A 20,184-nucleotide genomic window follows, 5' to 3' on the forward strand; every position below is an offset into this window, starting at 1 on the left:
CATGAAAATGAATGCTTCACACCCAATGCAGGCAAAAAACCTGCCAGATTCCATCTGGAATATTGCTTCATAATGGAACACATTGCGCTACTTGAATAATTATGTCCGCAATTCCTCCCATAAAGTTGGTGAGTGAGTCGAGACCGTAGTACTGTGCACACAGTTGTGCACAGAATTTGTGTTAATAAACTACTATATTTATTTGAAATGCTAATCTTTCTGTAATACTTTTCTTTGATCCTCTTTTTTATTATGACAAGTCCTAAAAGCTAAAACGTGATTTTTTATGAAAAGTTAATAGATAAATATTGATTACTTTTCTAACCAAAGATTTAAATTATTTGATATTGTTTTCGCTTGCTTTATTTAGTGTGTGTTTGCATAGCATTGCGTTTGCGTTTAAGCTGCATTTGCCTTTTTTTGGCTGGTCCCATGACATTGTTCATGGACCAGCCAAAGCACAAAAATGTGTGAACAATGTTTTGTCTTTATAAATTATTTTGTTATAATATTTTCAGTAATAAATTTTCAATTTTCAACAAATAAGCGATATCCAAACACACCCTTAATCATAATGAAAAGTCTAGTCACTGAATATTTGACCAAAAATTTTCACATGCTTTGCCGACTTAAATGAGGTTAAACATGACCAAAATTTTCACACATTTTTCCAACCTAAGTGAGGTTAAACATGAGCTCATACAGTTTTTAGTGTAATTATTGGTAGATCATCTCAATCCCTCTCCACGAGAGGCTTTGGAAACCACATGGATCAATAGTATGGTAAATTGATCCTAAATTCTCTAGGTTCACATTGCGCTTGAGACCAATGAACCCACCACTCGAACACTAACTATTACTTGAGAGTAATACTAGTATATTTTATATAAAAGAAAAACCATTTAATAATTTGCCCATAAAAATTAGAATTTTCTAAGAAAATCCACCCAAAAATAAAAATCGAATTAGAGGAGTGCCAAGTGCCAACTAGTTTTCTTGGAAAAGACAAACATATTATGTATTGGCCGACAATGTTACTTAAAGCGTACACGTCAATGATTAAAATTTATTGGAGTCGACTTTCTTATTCTACAACTTTTAGTCAAGACTCATACAGCCATTCACTCCGATCCCCTTCTAAAGTTTTCTAATCAAATGCATGACATAAATTATTGATTTGCATTAGACGAAGTACTTCCATTTTGTTAAAATAAGACATCAGGTACAATATAAATAATGTGAACAAAGTCCGAGGAACCAGCTAAAGACAACAAACCCAAGCCTATAATATTGCTGGCATGTTGGGCTAACTTTACGGAATTGGTGTGTTAAATTTGTAGTGAATTAAAGAATTCAATATCCAGAAGTTTCGAATTTTTAAGTAATCAACCAGAACTATGATGAACACCGTTATGATCGATGGAAATGATAAAAGTGATTACATTACAGGTGGCAACTGCACTGTGCACCATGTTATAGAGAAAATTTTAATAATAAAACACAAAATGTGAGAGTTCTGTGTTCTTATTCTGTACACCAACTATACAAGAAATTTTCAGATGTATATTACCAAACAGATGTATGAAAATTTGAGAGGAGAACTCATTAATATTAGCATGAAAAGAGCCAAAAAGCTCTAACCAGGGATGAAGGGTGTCCTTATTCAATCTTCAATTTATTTTTGCAGGACGCCACTTAGTATCAAAGTATCAACTGGTTTCCTATTGCCAACACTATGGTTGATCGTATCTCTCCCTTTCACGACCTTCTGCATTTCGCTTAAACAACTCCACTCAATATATACATTTAAACAGGCAGCAGCTGTTCATGGTATAAAAGTAGAAAGCAATCAGGGTCCGGAATATAATGTCCTTGTTGACAATTCTATAAATAAAACAATCCATAGCTTTTATTCATAAAAAAGAAAAAAATCCAAAGGTATCCAGGGTCGAGAATACGGATATAACAACATCAACTTGTTGCTTCCACTTCATGGTGTGTGTGTGTATACAACTTTCACATTCAGCAAATCAATTTGTTTAAATTACTAGCAAACCTTATACCTTGAGATTCATTTTGATTGTCTGTACATAACAATCTCTAATGATCCGTTTGGATTGAGGGGGAGGGAGGGGGAGTAGAGTAGAGTAGAATAGATTTAGCACAAAATTAGCTTATTTTTAGCCGACACTACTCTACTTCTCTCCACTCCCCCTCCTTCCCCCCTCTATCCAAACAGGCCATAAAGAAATACTAAGCGATGATATGAAGTACCAGGAAACACAAATATAATGATCAAACAGACAGCGCATAACTTACATGCATGCTTCAATAAGAAGCCGATTAGCTCTGTGTACACTCAAACGGATGAAATGTCCCTTCACTAAATTCATGCATCCGAAACCGCTCAAAGATTTCCAAAGGCCTGCACGTTAACAGAGTAATTCTTCATTGTGAATATAATCAAAGTAAGAATCCATCTGAAGAGAATGGGATTAACAAAACATATAATCCTTTAGTAGAAACATAGTTTGATTCTGCATGCTCACACATGTTATGTGCAACATGCAATGTGCAGGCTAGTCTAAATCTTAAAACTAAATTTCCCTATTTTTTATTGGTAAACTACACAGACCCAGTAGACCTTGAACCCACAACCTCATTTTCCGACCCATTATGATGAGAGAAGAAAGTGCCAGTTGACCCCCTTTAATTCATTGGCAATCTGAAAACTAAATTCTAGATCTTAACACAAGTAGCAAATTTTATCTATTCATCCCTTCTGATTGACTTGGACGTTGTGTAGGAGGAAGCATTCACATATTATGGCATGTTTGACATTGGTGCTTCTACTCGATTCAAAATAACAATGTGGCATGTAACATGTTTTCATTTCAAAGCAGAAGATCGCATTTCAGTTTTTCAATCTTAGGTATCTGTCAAAAAAGTAGGGAGACTCATGACAATAGATTCAGGCCCACACCCAACTCATTCTTGTCTAACAAATTCTAAAGAATCCACACTCATGAAAGTACTCATAAAAACAATTTTGCAGACAACTTACAAAGCATGACAAATTCCGTGACTATCAAAGAGAAGTATATATTTAGAATGTCCAATGAAAAGGCACAAACCACCAGGACGCGGACTATTAATATTATGAATTTATGATATTTCACAGCACATTAACATATTGCACTCTAGGTTGTTGTTGTTCTAATAATGTTATTTTAGGTCTTCCTCTACCTTTTTTCTTTCCCTCGACTTGAATCAATTCACTCTTCCTCATTGGTGCATTAATCACTCTTCTATACACACGACCAAATCATCTCAAGCAACTCTCCCTTATCATTTCATCAATATGACCACCCCTATATTTAAGGGGATTTCTTCATTTCAAAATTTATTTTTACTTGCATTTCCAATTATCCATTTGACCAAGGAAAAAGTTCTCTTCCTTGGTGAAATATGTAAATTATATCTCAGAATTTCTCCTGGTAAAATCACATCTTTTAAGTATTTCTCATCCTCTTTCTGAAGTAATTATTTGCATTTCTCTTGACTATTGTGGAAGATGTAAATACACAAGAAGGTAGTGGATTGGCCAAGTACCACTTAATACTTTTAAATATTAGCATGATTACACAGATCTGTTCAAGGAAAGAGCAGCTATAGTATGAATCTGGATTTTAACAAATTCAGAACCACACTTTTCCCTTTAACAGAAAACCAGCCTCTGCACATGTCAAAATCTCTTCAACCAGAGACACAGAGAGAGAGAGAGAGAGCAAAGAGGAGAGAAATTAGAGTGAAGAGCGGGGTAGTGGGGTTAGTGAACATCTTGTAGCTAAAATTTATATTTGACCTTTTTCATCTAAATTTTCAATTTTGTTTTGCAACATTATAAGATGAAGCCTTGAAGGGCTTTCTAGGAATTTTATGTGACAAAATTTTTTGAGTGAAACTGTTATTGGGATTGCCTTTTGTTAGTATTAGCAATTAACTAACTGTCTACATATTATAAAAGAAATGAAAACAATGAAATGTAATTTAGTATAATTGACTATAAATATAGAGATAAGTAGGATAAGGGCAACATATATGAACTTCAATTCTAGTATAACCTCCAAAATGGAGGAGGAAGCAATCAAGTTTGATCGCTGGTGAGAAAGGAAACTGATTTGACAAAAGCAGGGAAATCTTCTCACAGAATGATGTACTTGCCAATCCAAATAAACAAATAAATAACCACCAGAATATTGATCTAATAAAATATCAGGAAAAATATTGAAGGCTCAATAGGGCTCACAGTATAGCTTCACGGTTACGGGATAATTTTCGTTGATTGTTTTCCATGGTAACCAGAACATCAGCAGTTTCTGGTCTTTCTGCTCCACCTGCTACAATTGATGGGACAGAAGCGGTTGGAGTCCATATCTACAACAATGGACCACCAAAATTCAGAAATTATCCTTGTCTTCTCCAACAGACTATTACTGATAACCCTTACCTTTATTGTGTTATCAATCCCACTAGTTGCCACAACAGAATCAAATGGGTGGCATTGGACGCAGTTCACAACTAAGAAAGGACACGAAAAAGTGATATCAGACAATACAATCAATTAAGAGACTAAAGTCTGCAATAAATCCCATTTATCTCACAGTTAAAGAAAACAATTACCAGCATCATCTCCCAGAAGCATTTTTATCAGTCTACCAGTTCGCTTTTCCCAGATAAACCATCTTCCATCATCGCTTCCACTAGCAACAAACTCACCTTAAATCACAAAAGAAACAATGTGACTGCTACATTATATTGTCCATTGACTCAAAAATTCCATCCATTAAACTTGGAAGATGCATGAATAAGAGGATACATCAACATCAACTATCATATCAAGGTTCCAAAAAAACAGAAATACTAATGGAGGTATCAACATCAATATCAAATATCAAAAGTAATTTAGAACTAGGACAGAAGTTCATATTGAAACATGCGAATCGTTATGAAAATTAAGATTCAAAATAAACTACCATACATGTATTAGCATCACGCGTGCACACACACACACACACAAAAATAGTCGAAAATAGTATGTACGTATGCAAAAGGCTTTTTTTCCCCCCATAAACGACAATTTTCTTGCAAACCAGTTTAAAGAAATCTCCTCCAATGTAATTTGGCCATTAATAAAATCATTCTCATGTAATTTAAGCACATCACCTATTAAGTCATTTAAACAACTGTACTTTAATCACATCATCTATTAAGTCATTTAAACAGATCAGATGACTATTAAATAGGTCACATGACTAAAAGCATATGTGGATAATCATTTCAATCACCAAATAATAGATTGACGAAATTTTCTTTTAAATCAATTTGGAGGAAAATTCAATTCTTTAATAAAATATAGACATCCAAGAAGCCCACCCTCAAGTAAATGGGAAAGGAAGTGCCATTTACAGTAATAGGGCCCACATTCACCATCTTTCTATAAGTAAGACTAAAATAATTTTTTAAAAAGGCAGAGAGAGAGAGGATATAGGAGGTTTATCTAATTAAACATTATCCACTTAAGAATTTTTTCAAGCACAGATTTTATTAGATGAGACATAATCACCAATTGGAAGTTTGAATGTGAACAGATGCTGACTAAGATGTCAAGTGAACAAAAAAGAAATGATGATGTGAAGGTAACAACCCTTATGTCAGTCATCTTTTACATTTTTTACATATTTAATAAAGGCCAATCACTCTACAGTTGTACTCTCACAATGTGATGCAAGAGACGCAAGAAGATTTTTATTTAGTATTATTTATGTTTGCAAGTCAATTGTATTTTTTATGTTTTAGGTCCTAGTAGTTTATTAGGCTATTAATATTTTAATTTGGAAACAAGATTATTTTCATAATAAGGCAATTAGGGTTTTCTAGCCAATTAGAACTAGGGTTTAGTAATCCTTTATAAGAAACCTATTGTATTCCTTGAGGAGATAGTTAATATTTTGATAAATGAAAACAATGATCGTTTGGTCTTTCCTTGATCTGGTGCTGACTCCAGGTTCACCCTAGGTGCTGACTCCTAGTGATTTCCCCGCTTGGTGCTGACTCCAAGCAAAGCCTAGGTGCTAACTCCTAGGTCATATCCCTTTATTTTATTGTTGTTTCAATTTTGTTCTGGTTGTCCTACGTCATATTTGGTATCAGAGCAAACACCGATCTGTTGAAGCATCACCGTAGAAAAGAACCAGAAAATATCACCCAAAAAAAAAAAATTCATTGCCGTGTTTCTCATCCCATCAAACCACAATACCCACACAAAAGCCAACCACCATAAAGGAAACCAGATCCAGAAAACCCATAACCCACTCCACCAGAACAGAACCGCAAGAATTCATTAATACCGATCTCACCCCGTCGTTCCAAAGCCACTGCCCACAGCCATCACAAGCTGCCGGAAGGGCCAACCACCACAACCACAACACCATCAAAAGCCTCAGCCTCGCACGCCACTGGTTCTACTGCAACGCCAAACCTACATCTATCCAATCTCATGAGGTATCCCACTGGCCTGTCTAAATTCCCCTATTTCCCTTCTTTAGCCATTTACGTAACCAAGCTTTTTGTCAACCAAAAAAAAAAACCAGCGCATTTGTCTCTCAAAATTGTACCTAACCCATTAGCCACTCAAACACAATTTTACCCGGCCCAAATAAAGAACCCAACACAGCCCATTATAAATTTAGCTCAATCCAATAGGCTAGCACCCAATATAAAAAAAATAAATAAATAAAAAGTCATCCTATTGCAAAACCCATAGCCCGATCCTTTTAACAAGCCCTAAGCCCAGCTTATATAACACTAGTTTTCCTTTAAAAGTAGAAGACCCGGCCCCCCCACACACACACACCAAAAAAAAAAAAAAAAAAAAATCAAATCAAATCAAAACATCAATTTCAACTTTCAATCTCTGTGTTTTGTGTCCCTAGGTTTGAGCTAAAAAAAAATGACTTCCTTTCATAGTGATCTTGAAAAGCAGCTTAAGGAGGCTGGGAATAGACTCCTTAACCCTCCTTCCTCCATTGATGACATCCTTACTCTTCTTGATGAAGTTGAAAATTTGTTATCATACGTGGAGCAAGTACCATCCAAATCAATGCGAGATGCACTTTTTCCCTCAGTAAAGGCTCTAATCAATAATAAACTTTTGAGACATGCTGAAATGGATGTGAAGGTTTCAATTGTATCTTGCATTATTGAGATTACAAGAATAATAGCACCAAATGCCCCTTATAAGGATGAGCAAATGAAGGAAATATTTCAATTGATTGTGGCAGCATGTGAAAATATGTCTCATTTCTACTCGCTCTTATAAGAAGGTGACTTCAATTCTTGATACCATTGCAAAGGTCAAGTTATGCTTGGTGATGTTGGATCTTGAGTGTTATGCATTGGTTGTTGAGATGTTTCAAAGTTTCTTGAAGATGATTAGGTCCAACCATCCACTTGCTGTACTTTCAACCATGGAAACAATTATGAGTCTGGTCATAAATGAAAGTGAAGACATTTCCTTGGATCTTTTTAGTTCACTTTTTGCCATTGTAAGAAAGGCAAATCAGAATGTTTCACCTATTTCATGGACGTTGGGGGAGCAAATAATCACTAGGATTAATGCCTAGCTAGAAAAGATAATGGCACCCACTCAAAAACTACCCAGCAAGCTTGAGGGTGCACATGATGTGTAAGTTGAAGTTGTTGAACGTGCTTCTGATCAACCCTCCACAATACTTGAAGATCTACATCTTGGTGAAGTCGAAAAGGTTAAAACCAGAGTGCTTCCTATCATTCATAAGGTTCAAGAAGAGATTATACTGATTCCACACACTGATTTTGTTATTCCAAATGAGTTTGATGTGGTGGAATTCAAGGTTTTTCTTTTCCCTATGCTCCTTAAGGTGATTTCAGACTTGAAACAAGTGTTATTTGTTAGCATCCTAATCCTTCAATGCTTTAAAACTCGAGGTTGAGTTTTCTCCAACCAGAGGAGAATGATACGGGAGACGCAAGAAGATTTTTATTTAGAATTATTTATATTTGCAAGTCAATTGTATTTTTTATGTTTTAGGTCCAAGTAGTTTATTAGGCTATTAATATTTTAATTTGGAAGCAAGGTTATTTTCGTAATAAGACAATTAGGATTTCCTAGTCAATTAGAACTAGGATTTAGTAATCCTTTATAAGCAATCTATTACTCTTTGAGGAGATAGTTAATATTTTGATGAATGAAAACAATGGCCGTTTGGTCTTTCCTTGGTTTGGTGTTGACTCCAGGTCCACCCTAGGTGCTGACTCCTAGTGGTTTCCCCGCTTGATGCTAACTCCAAGCAAGGCCTAGGTGTTTACTCCTAGGTCATATCCCTTTATTTTATTGTTGTTTCAGTTTTGTTCTGGTTGTTCTGCGTTATAATGATTTACTTTCTTTCCCTCTAGCTATTAACAACAGATGATTGAAGCCTGATTGTTTGTGAGGCCTATCCTTTTTTGGTAATTTATCTATTCTCTATGTGCAAGGCCCATAATTGGTTCAGCGTTATTCAGCAAGTCTACAAATGAAGAATGTTAGTGTAGTTATTTTTGTTGGATCAGCATACAGTGCTGGGATACTATGTAGAAGTTTAATACTTGGGACAAATGTTTTTACAACTACTATGAACAGTTGAAATTTAAAACCAGTGCAAACTTGCACAGTATAATCTAATTATAACAAGACCAATACTAAAGAAAGTACCTTTCTGGCCAAGAAAACTGGCCTGCTTTATGTCAGTTCCAACATTACAGTGGCCAACATATCTCTGCTTCATATCAATAGCTACCTCAGGCTGCACAATAAACAAAAGCATGACTTACATGGCCAATGCAAGATGAATGGGAGAAAAAATTATGTAATATATGATAAGAAAGAGAACAAAGGATTCCATATTTCGGGCAACCCATTTAATGCGCTTGCGTGTGCGCATTAATCAGCAATTCCAATGGCTGCTTCTTTCTTCTTTTTTTATAGTTAAAATGACTGCTAAATTATAAAGGTGAGCTATTAAGTAAACATAACATTTATGAGAAGGAAAATCCAGAAACAATTGCATTTGCATATAAAAAAACAAAACATGAAAACGAACCAGATAAGGTATCCTGTCATTTTGTGACGATGATGAAGGTGATCCACATATGCCATTTGCACCAACACTTTCTCTACCTGAATCACCTCTTCGATGAAATCTCACATTTAAACTCCCATGAAGAATGTTTGATTCAACATCACGTCCTTCATCACCCGATATTGAAGTTTCAAAGTCCAACTCCACTTCCTCATCATAATCAGAATCTTCTCTTTCAGATCTTGGACCATCTTGCGAAGCATCACTATTAGCTTCTGAACGGTAGAGTATATCACTTAATGAGAGTACTCTTCCACCTCTTGATTCAGACCTTGGCAATCCATCATTTGCTTTATTTTTTTCAGCTTCAACTATTAATGCAATCATGAAGTTAGATTTACATTTTACACAAAACCAGGATTTGCTAACATAAGGCAACCTGTCCTACCATGGTGACTTGAACTTAATAGAATTGGAAGTCACATTATAGGAAAACACTTTTCAAGGGCTACAATGAGCTTAGGTTCTTTGCCATACACTGGCCAAGTTTCCTGACAAGCATACTGCATATTCAAAATATAACATGTGGCAACCAAGTTTCTTACAAGAATATACCACATTTAAAAGTATCCTCGTAGACCTGTTCAAGCAGTGATTCCAGCTGGCAAAACTAACTTGCCCTAGATTACATATGCTGAATTACAACTTCCAAGAAAATTTTCATCTCTCATATGACAGGCTCCACTCTACCTCCAATTTAAACAGGTAAAAATCACATGTTATGCCCTATTTATTATATTTTGGCTTAAACATGAGAGGGGTTAGAATAATAGTTAAATGATTAAATTCACTGTTTCCTAATAACTTAAGCTTTTCGAACATATGGTCATTTATCAATATCAAGTCCCTAATGCACAGGAGAATTGATAGTGACAGGTCAGCAGTGAAATCAAACCAATGAAAATGATTTATCTAAACCTCTGTCCAACAACCTTTCAATCAAATCTAGAAACTACTTCAACCAGGGTTTCTATATATCCTTTCCCCAGCAGAAGAATAAAATATCATGGGCTAACTACATTAAGCTTCAGTGAGGTTTCTGATAGTTAGACTCATCTATTCTTCTAAACTAGACTGAATTTCATCTTAAGATTCTTAACCCACAAATGCTAAAGCCTCCTCTTTGTAACTAAATATTGAAATGCGCACTGCAATACTAATGACATTCAAGGTTGCTTAAAGTTGGCAAGTTATCTCACTTTAATTAATGACTAAAAATATCTTAATTTCCAGGCACTATTATGGAACCAACTGGATTGACATTACACTAACAGCTGAGAAATAGGGTGTACCAATAGGTGAAATAATAAAAGGAGAAAACATACTATAGACACAAACCTGCAGCAAGATCCCTTTTGACATTGTCCACTCTGTCTACCGCTTTAGAATTGGATGGGGACAACATTTGAGCTGCAAGGGCAAATTCTAGAGCCTCTTTATGTTTGCCTAACTGCAAGAAAATAAGACTCATTAATCACTAAATAACTAAAGGGACAGATTCAGTCATCAAATTCACATGCCTAGATGACAAGGCAGTATCTTGTAGTCCCTGGCCCAGCACAAAACCCATTACTAAGTTACAGATTGTGTTCTGTGTAAACACGTAGACCAGAAGAATAGAATGAAGTTGGATGATCCATACCTGCGATAAAGCTTCAGACATATAGTAATGTGCTTGAAAAGAGGAATTATCAATTCTTCTAGCATTGTAACAATCTCTTACGGCCATATGAGGATCATTTTTCCACTTCCTCTGGGAAAAAGAAAAGAGTATATATCAAATGAATGAAACTGTACTTCCAACCAAGTAACTTAATTTTCAAATAACCTTTTTTTTTTTTTTTTTTTGGAGGAATAACCTGGAGCAACAAAGCAGCACGTAGACATAGACATTCCTGCTTTAGCATAGGCCCAACATCATGAACATATCCATCCAAAACCTCACTGCATGCCTCAATGCCGTAGAAATAATTTGTTGCCTCCTCTAAGCATTTTTCCGCAATTTGAATTAGTTTCCTGCACTTTTCTCTCTGTAACAACCATGTTAAACAAACCATAACATATTCAGGAAATAACAGCCAAGGTTATCATTCAATTGAAAACAAATCTATTCCTAGAACAGTGACAATAATAAGTAGAAAAGCAAAGATGCAAACCGTGGCAGCAACATTGTTTTTCCTAGGAAGGTGACTTGTGAAGACATTGGACACTGGCGGCTGCAATTCTACCCCGTCAAGTATAGGACTGAAGCTCATCAATTTTGAAACATCTCCTGGAGTATATTGCATAGCACTCCTGCCTGCTGTGAATTCAAAAACCACTTAAGCATATCATCTTGACAATTTTGCTGATCTGACTATACCAAACAATAGAATATAGACTAGACAAAAAGAAGATACTAAAACTATGTTGGCAAAAATATCATTGTGGATATCTAAAGAATAACATATTTAAATCTTAGACCGTAACTTATGTTTAACACTTAGCCAACCAAAAACTGACACCAAAACCTATTTTACATCAATATCAGCTTAGATCACATTTAGGGTGACACTCTTGGAATGCAGAGGCTATGATATTGAAATTCAAAAAGAAGTCCTAAACTTAAAATGTTTTAGGTAATTCATAACGGCCAGCAAGGAAAGGATTGAAGCCCATTTTTTTTTTAATAAATAAGAGTACATTTATAAGAAATAGGAGAAGATGAGGAAGTTTGTTTGAACTACTCCTAAAGAATTTCAAATATCTAAAAAAATAGAGAAATGAATAAAAATTAACGCATAAGGATTTTAAGTCAAAAAAGAATATGGATCTGTCATCACTAAAATTGCAAAATGACATGTTCTTGTATTTGAAAAATATATTTCAAAAAGTGAAAACTGAGGTTCTGGACTGCTTCAAAAATTGAAATTGTTCTGGTGCCTTATCTTTTATCTTCTTCTTTTTTTAATCAGTAAAAAGTAAGTAATTCATTGAAAGATGAAAAATGAGATATGAGGTATACAGGAAGTTGACACTTTCCTGCACTTATACACACGAAAATTTCATAGGAATTAATTATTAAAGGCAGGTCTTAAGATTCAATTAAAAAATGTGTCTTTGCAGTACATTAACAGAAAGATGGTGAAGAAAAATAAACGTGTCCATTCACTAAGATTTGATTAAAAAAAATGTCTTACCAGTATATCAACAGATAGATGACAAAGAAAAATAAACATGTCCAGTCAGAAACTATTTCTGTGCCCACAATTGTTTGTCCATAGCCCAAATTGGCACAATAAAAGTATCTTAATTTATTACCTACAACAACCAAGCCTTGGGAGTTAGAGGTTTCAGGTGAATAACATACCATTATTTACATCCATCAGGTACACATGCTCTCCACTATAACTAAGGAGAACCTCTTCTCCATTTGGACTAAATGTAACATGAGTAAGGTGCAAGCTTTGACGCCCCTGCAAATATGAAAAAAAAGTAGACAATGTCATTCTTCTATAATGCTAGCCCACAGCAGACAAAATTTTCCTCCAAATCAACTCCAAGCCACAACATGAAAATTCAAATGATCATCCATGTGTGCCTTCAATCACATGACTTATTTAATAGTCATGTTATAGGTCATGTAATTAAAATACACAAATGCATATGGATGCCCATCTGAATAGCCATGTATGAATTGGAAGAGATTCCTTCAAGCTACAACATGGCAATTCAAACAACCATCCACATGTGCTTTCAATCATGACTTATTTAATAATCATGTGACTTCTGTAGATGACTTACTAGGTCATGGGATTAAAATGGACACAGGATGGTCATCTGAATAGCCACATAATGGGTTAGAGGAGATTCCTCCAAACCAGTTCGAATGAATACGCTGTCCTATGGTAGCTAACATATGGAACACAGTCAAAAATGTATCATAAGCAGCAACATAAGAAAAAGTCAAGAGAAGATGCAGTTAGATAGAATCAAAATTGACCAAAAGAGGCTTCTATTAGGGTCTATAAAGATTAAAGACTAATTAATGTCAAAACCCAAAATCATACAACCCTAATTCACAAATGGTAATGAACATCAAAATATTTTCCTCAAAACACAATGAAGATAAAGAATAAGTAGAGGAAGAGAAGTCCCAAAAAAAGAAAAAAAGAAAAAGAGTGCCAAAGAATGAGACCAACAGAATTGAGAATGCTCAAAAAAACATTATAGGTTTTTCTACCATAAGAAATGTAAATTCTTGAAGCACCCTAAATTACTATTCCTATGAGCGATGGTGCCACAAATGCAAAAATAGTTTGAGCAAGGAGGTGGCAGCATCCTTGTAATCACTAGTAGCAAAAATAATATAATATGTAAAGTGTAAATACTAGTGGTAGTAGTCATAATAAAGCGCAATAGTAGTCAGCAAGAACTTCTAAAACTCACACGGTCAGAGAGATGCATTGGGCAGAAATAGTTAACACAAGGAGGTGGCAATGTCCTTTTCCTACAAGAGGTCAGTGGCGGCAGCATCCTTCTATCATATAAACGTGCAAATGCATCACTGCAAACATATGAAAATCAGAGATCTGTTGGATCAGGAATGTGAGTAATTTTTAACTTATGAAATCATTATTCACCAACAAAATGAAGTACCTCCCACCAACAAGGAGCAAATGAGGCCTAGTGGAACTGATATCAAAAGATTTTAGAGCAAGAACTTGTTTAGGAGGATCAGAAAGTGACCTCTTTGCTCCACTCCGCAAATCAAGCTGCCATTAAATAATAATTGAGAAAAGAGGAAAAATATTCAAAATTTCCAAAAGAACTAAGCTTGGATGAGATGAAGTTCAAACAGAAAGCACCTCAAGGTCAGGAACACCAAAGAATCATTTCAACAAAACTTAAAAAGCATATTTTCAATGCATTATGTAAATGCAGCCACCCAGCCAAAGGTCAAGGCAACCACAATGTGGATAACTGCCTAATGTCTCAAGGATCAAGCTGTTGGCATCAAGCCTACTAAGTAAGGTATCTCACTCACATTGTTTGCCAAGAAGATCCCTCTTGTATAGGGTTTTCATGTAAACTTCAACAAGAAAAATAACACTGCAATATTTGAAGTACTTTTTAGAGTACCATGACAGAAGTAATCAAGATGAGAGTTGTGATCACTCAAACATGAAGAAGCGAAATTCAATCCAGGTTTCAATCATTAGCATTAGCACACTTTGATAAACAGCAAATTGGGTTTACATTGCAATCCAGAAAATTTTTTACTTAAGTAAGCGCAAAGTTTCTGTTGTATTATAAATGGGATGGAATATAGGTTTTTCCTTCTGATGTATTGATTGAGAAGTCAATTAGCTGAAGTTTCAGTGTCTTAGTGGCTGACAAGAAATATGTAATATTTCCCCCAACCTAATGTTAATGTGTGACAAAGAAAGAAATGTCTATATGCACAACTAAAAGCAAAAATTTTGCAAAGACAATCACATCAAGCCAACACCTGACAAGCATATGGAGGCCAAGCTCCATGAGATTGTGATGATAACCACGAAGGGAAGGCCCAATTGTATATGCCACTTACTAGAACATTGCGACATTCTTGATGAGAAGATCCAGCTGGAGGACAAGATGTGCCCTCTCGAAAGTCATGCTGTCTCAAAGTCCCATCTTCACTAGCACTCCATACCACATTGGGGTTTCCAACTTCAACCTACAACCAAAAAGAGGTAGGCAAAGTTACTAGAAGAAAAAGCAAGAGAGAGACTGTTAATATAACATGTGACTTTCTATTTCTGTCTTCATATAACAGCATTAAACCATTAAATTAACGCTTTACAGTGATTTTAAACAAGATCTTACAGCTAATTTTTTTACTCTTCTAGTGTGACACTGATACAATGCTGATGGAGCGATAACATTATCATCAGGTCCTCTCCCACTTAAGCGTGACAAATTAAATAGCCGCACCTGCATAATAATCAGTAAGTGAAATCACCAATTATATCTACTAACAGCACACAAATAGCTCCCACGTACAAACATACAAACTGATTAGGAAATTACTTCTGCATCTCCAGCACCAGAGGCAACAAGCTCATCAGAGGTTTCGGGCACAAACTTTGTACAGAATATGTTTGCAGAATGCCCAGTCTCTATAGAATGCAAAAGCGTCCGACTGTAATAGCTCCAAATATTAAGCTGCACAAAAACAAAGCATTAATACTTTCTGTCAAGAAATAGGTAACACAAGAATATAGCAGAAAGGCCATAGAAAACCTAGCATCCATAGATGATGAGTTGATTAGCTAATTAGCAGTCTCCTTTAATTCATTCTATCAAAAACACCATCAAGTTAGTAGCTTTGAGTTCAAAGATAAGGTCATCTAAGTCATAGAATACTCATTTTCCTCACCCTACCTCAAATCTGCAAAGTTTATAGCTAATATAAGAATAACAGCCCCCCTACTCCCCCCCCCCAAAAAAAAGGCACTGCGTACTTTCACTCTTTTCTTAGCCGACCTCTTGAATACCATAGAAATTATTTTTTCTTACCAAAATATCCTTAGGTTTATAAACACAGTGAAAAACGTGTTACCCGTGAATGTAAGCATAATATTAAAAAATAATTAGAATAAAAATTGAATACATAGCATAAGCACCTGGCAATAGAGGAGAGATGTTTGATTAAAAAAGTGTTCTATTTTAGATAGTCAAAGGATATTCAATTATGGTAAAATTGACACTTTAAAAAAATTGACCTTTCCCAATCTATGAGAATATGGAAACCTACCTTTTTAAAGGAGAATCCAAATGTCTATTAAAGTGAGGATGGTGGGAATTTAGATGCCCACATACATCTGAATTGTCCTGAGCTATGTGCAACGAAACATGGGTGTTATGAGTATGTATGTGATGGGGGTAAAATTTTCATATTGTGATACCAGTTTAACAAATTAACCCTAAACTTCAAGTTAGCATCTTATATTCTCCTAGAAGATCATTATTTTCATGTCATCATTCCTATGATGAGACCAATCTTTGGACAAAATTCTCAAATCAAACAGCTGAAAATTCCCTTTGCACAACCATGTGACACAATATATGAATCATCAATTATCAATTTGCAATTTCCAAGAAACCAAACTGCGTAGAGGACCAATTTACAAAGCTTGTATGAATTAAACCAAATGATGTAGCATGAGGTGCATGATAATTGACAAGTCACTCAGAAAATGGCTAGAATTTATCAAAAATACAAATTTGGAAAGTTTTATGCAATAAAGTGGAAGAGAGAAAGCAAGAAATGGTCGAAGTAAATAAATAACAGCCTCAGTGGGATAAACAATGATACCTATGCGTAGAAAACTTAAAATGTTCTCATATGTAGCATATCTATATGCAAACCTCTCAAATAATGCATAAATAGGTCGCATATAGTGCAAACTAGCCTAATGAAAAATACAATGATAATTATTATTTATCAATAGAGAGTAAATTCCAACTTATAAATATCAAATAATCATACCCTTGTATCATCTGATCCAGATATCAAAAGCGAACCTTTGGAATTCCATGCCACAGCATTAACACAACCTTGATGTCCCTATTGAGAGAGAGATAATAAACACAATTACTTTTAATACATTGTAAGAACTTTGAGACCACATACCATTTACCACATAGTTTTATAAACTAATTGGAATTCCCTGGTCCTTGGCTTAGCACTTATTTTTGGTAATCGCTAATCCAAAACGCTAGGGAGTCATAAATACCAAGGGCTTTTACATTATAAAAAAAAAATTCTCAGCTCCTTCAAGAGACAGTGGATGAACTGAACTCTTAGCACCTTTTTTTTTTATGAGTAAGAATAATTTATTGAAGAACTACTACATGTACAATGGACACAAAGAAACCTAAAGAATTACAAAGAATGAATTATGTACAAAAATAAAATTTAATAAAAAAATTTCTTGCTTATCTTGCAGCTGTTGGACTTGAGTGTAATAGAACTAGAAGATTCCAATTTGGATTCAACATACTTTTAGTGTTTCAATTTAAAATAATTTTTCTAGGCTCCCTTAAACCTTCTCATTATTTTTTCCTTTTTCAATACTTTTTTTTTTGTTGATATGTTACACACTCATCTAGTAAGTCTTGAATCCATGACCTCACCCATTATTATGGAAGGAGAAAGTGTCATTTGAGCTAATGCTCATTTGCAGCCATTTTTACTACATTGTTTAAATATATTGTGAATCCACATAGGTGGACCTCTCAGAATCTATTATATACTTTGCTAGGATCACAGAGGAAAAACAAAAAATTAAATTAATAGAGTCCAAGGTAAAAATAAATAAATAAAATAAAAATAAAAATTCAAGAGATAATATGGATTTGTGACAAGGCTGCATAAACCATGACCATTCTATCATTATATACAAATATCAAATACTGAACCACATACTAACCTCCATCACTTTTTCAAGGGAGAGCCTTCGTACCAATGATGAGTGCATCTGCAAATTGTGATTAACATCCTATATAGACACCAAAAATATTCTCTTAGACCTTGAATAAAGCAAAATTACAAAATAAAACACAACACTCTGTTATATAAAATCAGTGCCCCAAGTGGCAATACGATATGAATCACTCCCTTTGATGTTGGTCAAAATTAACTAAGTTAAATTTGAAAATGGAACTGGTCCAAGATCCTAAAAACAAAAAAGATGAAAGACAGAGACCCTTTGGCAGCAAAAGAGAAAAATCAAAGACAGTCAATTCCCTGAGAATCATATGTAGCACAAATTTAAAGGTATATCAATGTAGATTCAATCACTATAATTTATGGGACAAACTACTAGGATTTTTTTATCTTTAAAAACTATTTCCTCCTAGACTCTTCTTTTTAAACCCTAATGAAATATTAAGAGGAATATAGCTGCCATATTAAAACACATAGGAGAGTAACTCTCAACCCAAACTCCACAAAAGTGCTCACATAGCTAAAAAGGAGCTTTGTAGCTCAACTAGAACCTCCTGATGTTTCCAACGTAAACATCCAGAATTCAAATCCCACCACCCCCATTGTAACTATTGCATTATCAAAAAAGTGCTCACATAGCTGAATATAGCTGTCCTCAAAATAAGAACGTTAGTGGAATACAAAACACAACCATAGGACATAGCTGAATCGTCTATCTCGTATACTTGCTTAAAATTGTACCTTCTTCCATTCTCATTTTTTAATTTTTGCAAGCAATAAGTAGAATTACCCAATTGGGTAACAAACCCTAATCCTGAATAATGTCTACACTAAGTGCATGTCAACTCAATTGCAAGCATCCTTCATTAGTTCTCTTTAAGATGGTCTTTTGTATCGAGTCTCACAGATAGTAACTCTGTTCATTCCTCATAGAGTCGACCCATATGTAGGTATTTTTCCAACTGTAATTCTCTAGGCTACTTAGTGACTATTTTCACGAGGTCAATAAAATTACATTTACCTATCCAAAAAAGAAAAGCTGTATTTCACACTATCACCAGCTCTCATAAAAATGTGAATTCCTCTTCCTACACCAACAACTTTCTTCTTTCAGGTTCACCAAGCCTTAATATAATAACTAATTTATCGTCCAGCAATTCATCAACAATGTATATACCACTACTAACCAAAATTAAAGCTGTAAGCACCTATATCATACAATTTACACTTCAAGAATCAAAGAAATTCAATTTCAAACTGTTTGTCCATTCTGTGATTCATTTCCCAAAATTAAACAAAACTCACAACACGTTCCACACATCCAAAACACAATTCAATCAAGAATCACAGTCAAAATTGGAATAGGAATTAAATCAAATTCAAATTAAACAATAAACAAAATTAACACAATCCAATTCAAATTCATCATGGAAAATGTAAAGTACTTGGCGAACGTTGTAGTAACGATTCTCGAGGAAATCGTAGATGTTGCCGTCGTGAAAACCAAACGACTCCATTGAAGGAGCTCCGAGCAAAAACGGAAGAAAAACAAAACCCTAACCCGATCGCCGACTCCGATCACCGCTGTGAATAGCTAGCTCTCTCAGTAAAGGCGGTTTTCCGATCCTTTTGTGTGTGTTTTGTATGTACGTATTTTTTTTTTTTTTTTCGTTCTGTTATAATTATTATCACCAATAAAGGAATGGCTTTTATAGTTGAAGTTTTTATACTACTTTTTTATATATACACGGATGCAAATAAGATCGCATATTTTGTGTACGTGCCTCAACCGTGGTGGAACTTCCCTCTAAATTTCCTGATAACTCTTAACCGGAAACCTCTAGTTCTTTCCACTCACTCTTATGCCATGTTCTATGTTTTTTTATGTATGTTATTATAGAATATACTATAGATACTTATCAATTATAAAATTATAAACATGGATTTTTTTATTTTTATTTTTTTGAGAAACTCTTTTGTTAGAATAATACTTATCTAATACGGTCAAATTCTTTTGTTAGAGTATATCATGATATATTATATAGATGTTAAGATATTTCCTTAAATAATAATTATATTATTGGTTTAAAATCCATGAGTTACATTAGTTTATGTCTTTATGATACCATGGATTATTGTAGATTAAAAAAAAAAAAAAAAAAAGGAGAGGATTATTGTAGTCTTGACTCTTGATGTTATTATATTATAAACAAAATTTAGGTACAATATTCTAGATGTTGTTCTTTAGGTTTCTCTCGTAAGATTTAGCCACGTGGCTACTTAACTAAAAAATACACTTCCATCCCATAAGAAAAAATTCTTGTGGCAGAATTTTAAGAAATGAACCTAAGGAACAGCATCTAACTACTATACCTAAGTCTTGCCCTTATATTATTGTCCCTTCGAGATAACTAATGGTGGTCTCAATGAACAACAAGTCTTAATCCCAAAATTTTTGGGATTGACTATGAATTCTTAATAGAAAGG

At 34.5% G+C, this 20,184-nt stretch overlaps 1 protein-coding gene across 5 annotated transcripts; it reads right to left on the reverse strand.

The window, feature by feature from the left end:
* Window positions 1-1,359: 1,359 nt before the first annotated feature.
* Window positions 1,360-19,536, reverse strand: LOC115959445 (WD and tetratricopeptide repeats protein 1). Of its 5 annotated transcripts, none has more exons than XM_031077830.1 (20): window positions 19,152-19,536; window positions 17,681-17,749; window positions 16,738-16,815; window positions 15,276-15,410; window positions 15,072-15,179; window positions 14,794-14,922; window positions 13,860-13,975; window positions 13,650-13,767; window positions 12,571-12,676; window positions 11,378-11,523; window positions 11,081-11,251; window positions 10,864-10,974; window positions 10,560-10,671; window positions 9,183-9,532; window positions 8,795-8,885; window positions 4,684-4,779; window positions 4,511-4,581; window positions 4,310-4,437; window positions 2,320-2,425; window positions 1,360-1,821 (listed from the first exon to the last, which is right to left on the reverse strand). In XM_031077830.1, exons 1-19 carry the CDS (start codon window positions 19,212-19,214, stop codon window positions 2,344-2,346), a joined length of 2,280 nt encoding a protein of 759 aa, XP_030933690.1. In that variant the 5' UTR covers window positions 19,215-19,536; the 3' UTR covers window positions 1,360-1,821; window positions 2,320-2,343. The 5 variants fall into 5 exon arrangements, with proteins under 5 accessions (XP_030933690.1, XP_030933688.1, XP_030933687.1 ...); XM_031077828.1 differs by having other exon boundaries at window positions 11,378-11,520; window positions 19,143-19,536; XM_031077827.1 differs by having other exon boundaries at window positions 1,360-1,768; window positions 19,143-19,536.
* Window positions 19,537-20,184: the final 648 nt, after the last annotated feature.

Source organism: Quercus lobata, chromosome 9 (assembly GCF_001633185.2).
Source record: "Quercus lobata isolate SW786 chromosome 9, ValleyOak3.0 Primary Assembly, whole genome shotgun sequence".
In the NCBI taxonomy this organism is placed as follows: Eukaryota; Viridiplantae; Streptophyta; class Magnoliopsida; order Fagales; family Fagaceae; genus Quercus; species Quercus lobata.

What these genes read in the sequence shown, in the direction of transcription:
- LOC115959445 (XM_031077827.1), bottom strand. Translation starts at nt 19,214, where the DNA reads ATGGAGTCGTTTGGTTTTCACGACGGCAACATCTACGATTTCCTCGAG. An exon ending in GTTACTACAACGTTCGCCAA is followed by an intron (nt 17,750 to 19,142) that starts GTACTTTACATT and finishes GTGTCTATATAG; the next exon opens with GATGTTAATCACAATTTGCA. An exon ending in CGTAACCGTGAAGCTATACT is followed by an intron (nt 2,426 to 4,309) that starts GTGAGCCCTATT and finishes GTTAACGTGCAG; the next exon opens with GCCTTTGGAAATCTTTGAGC.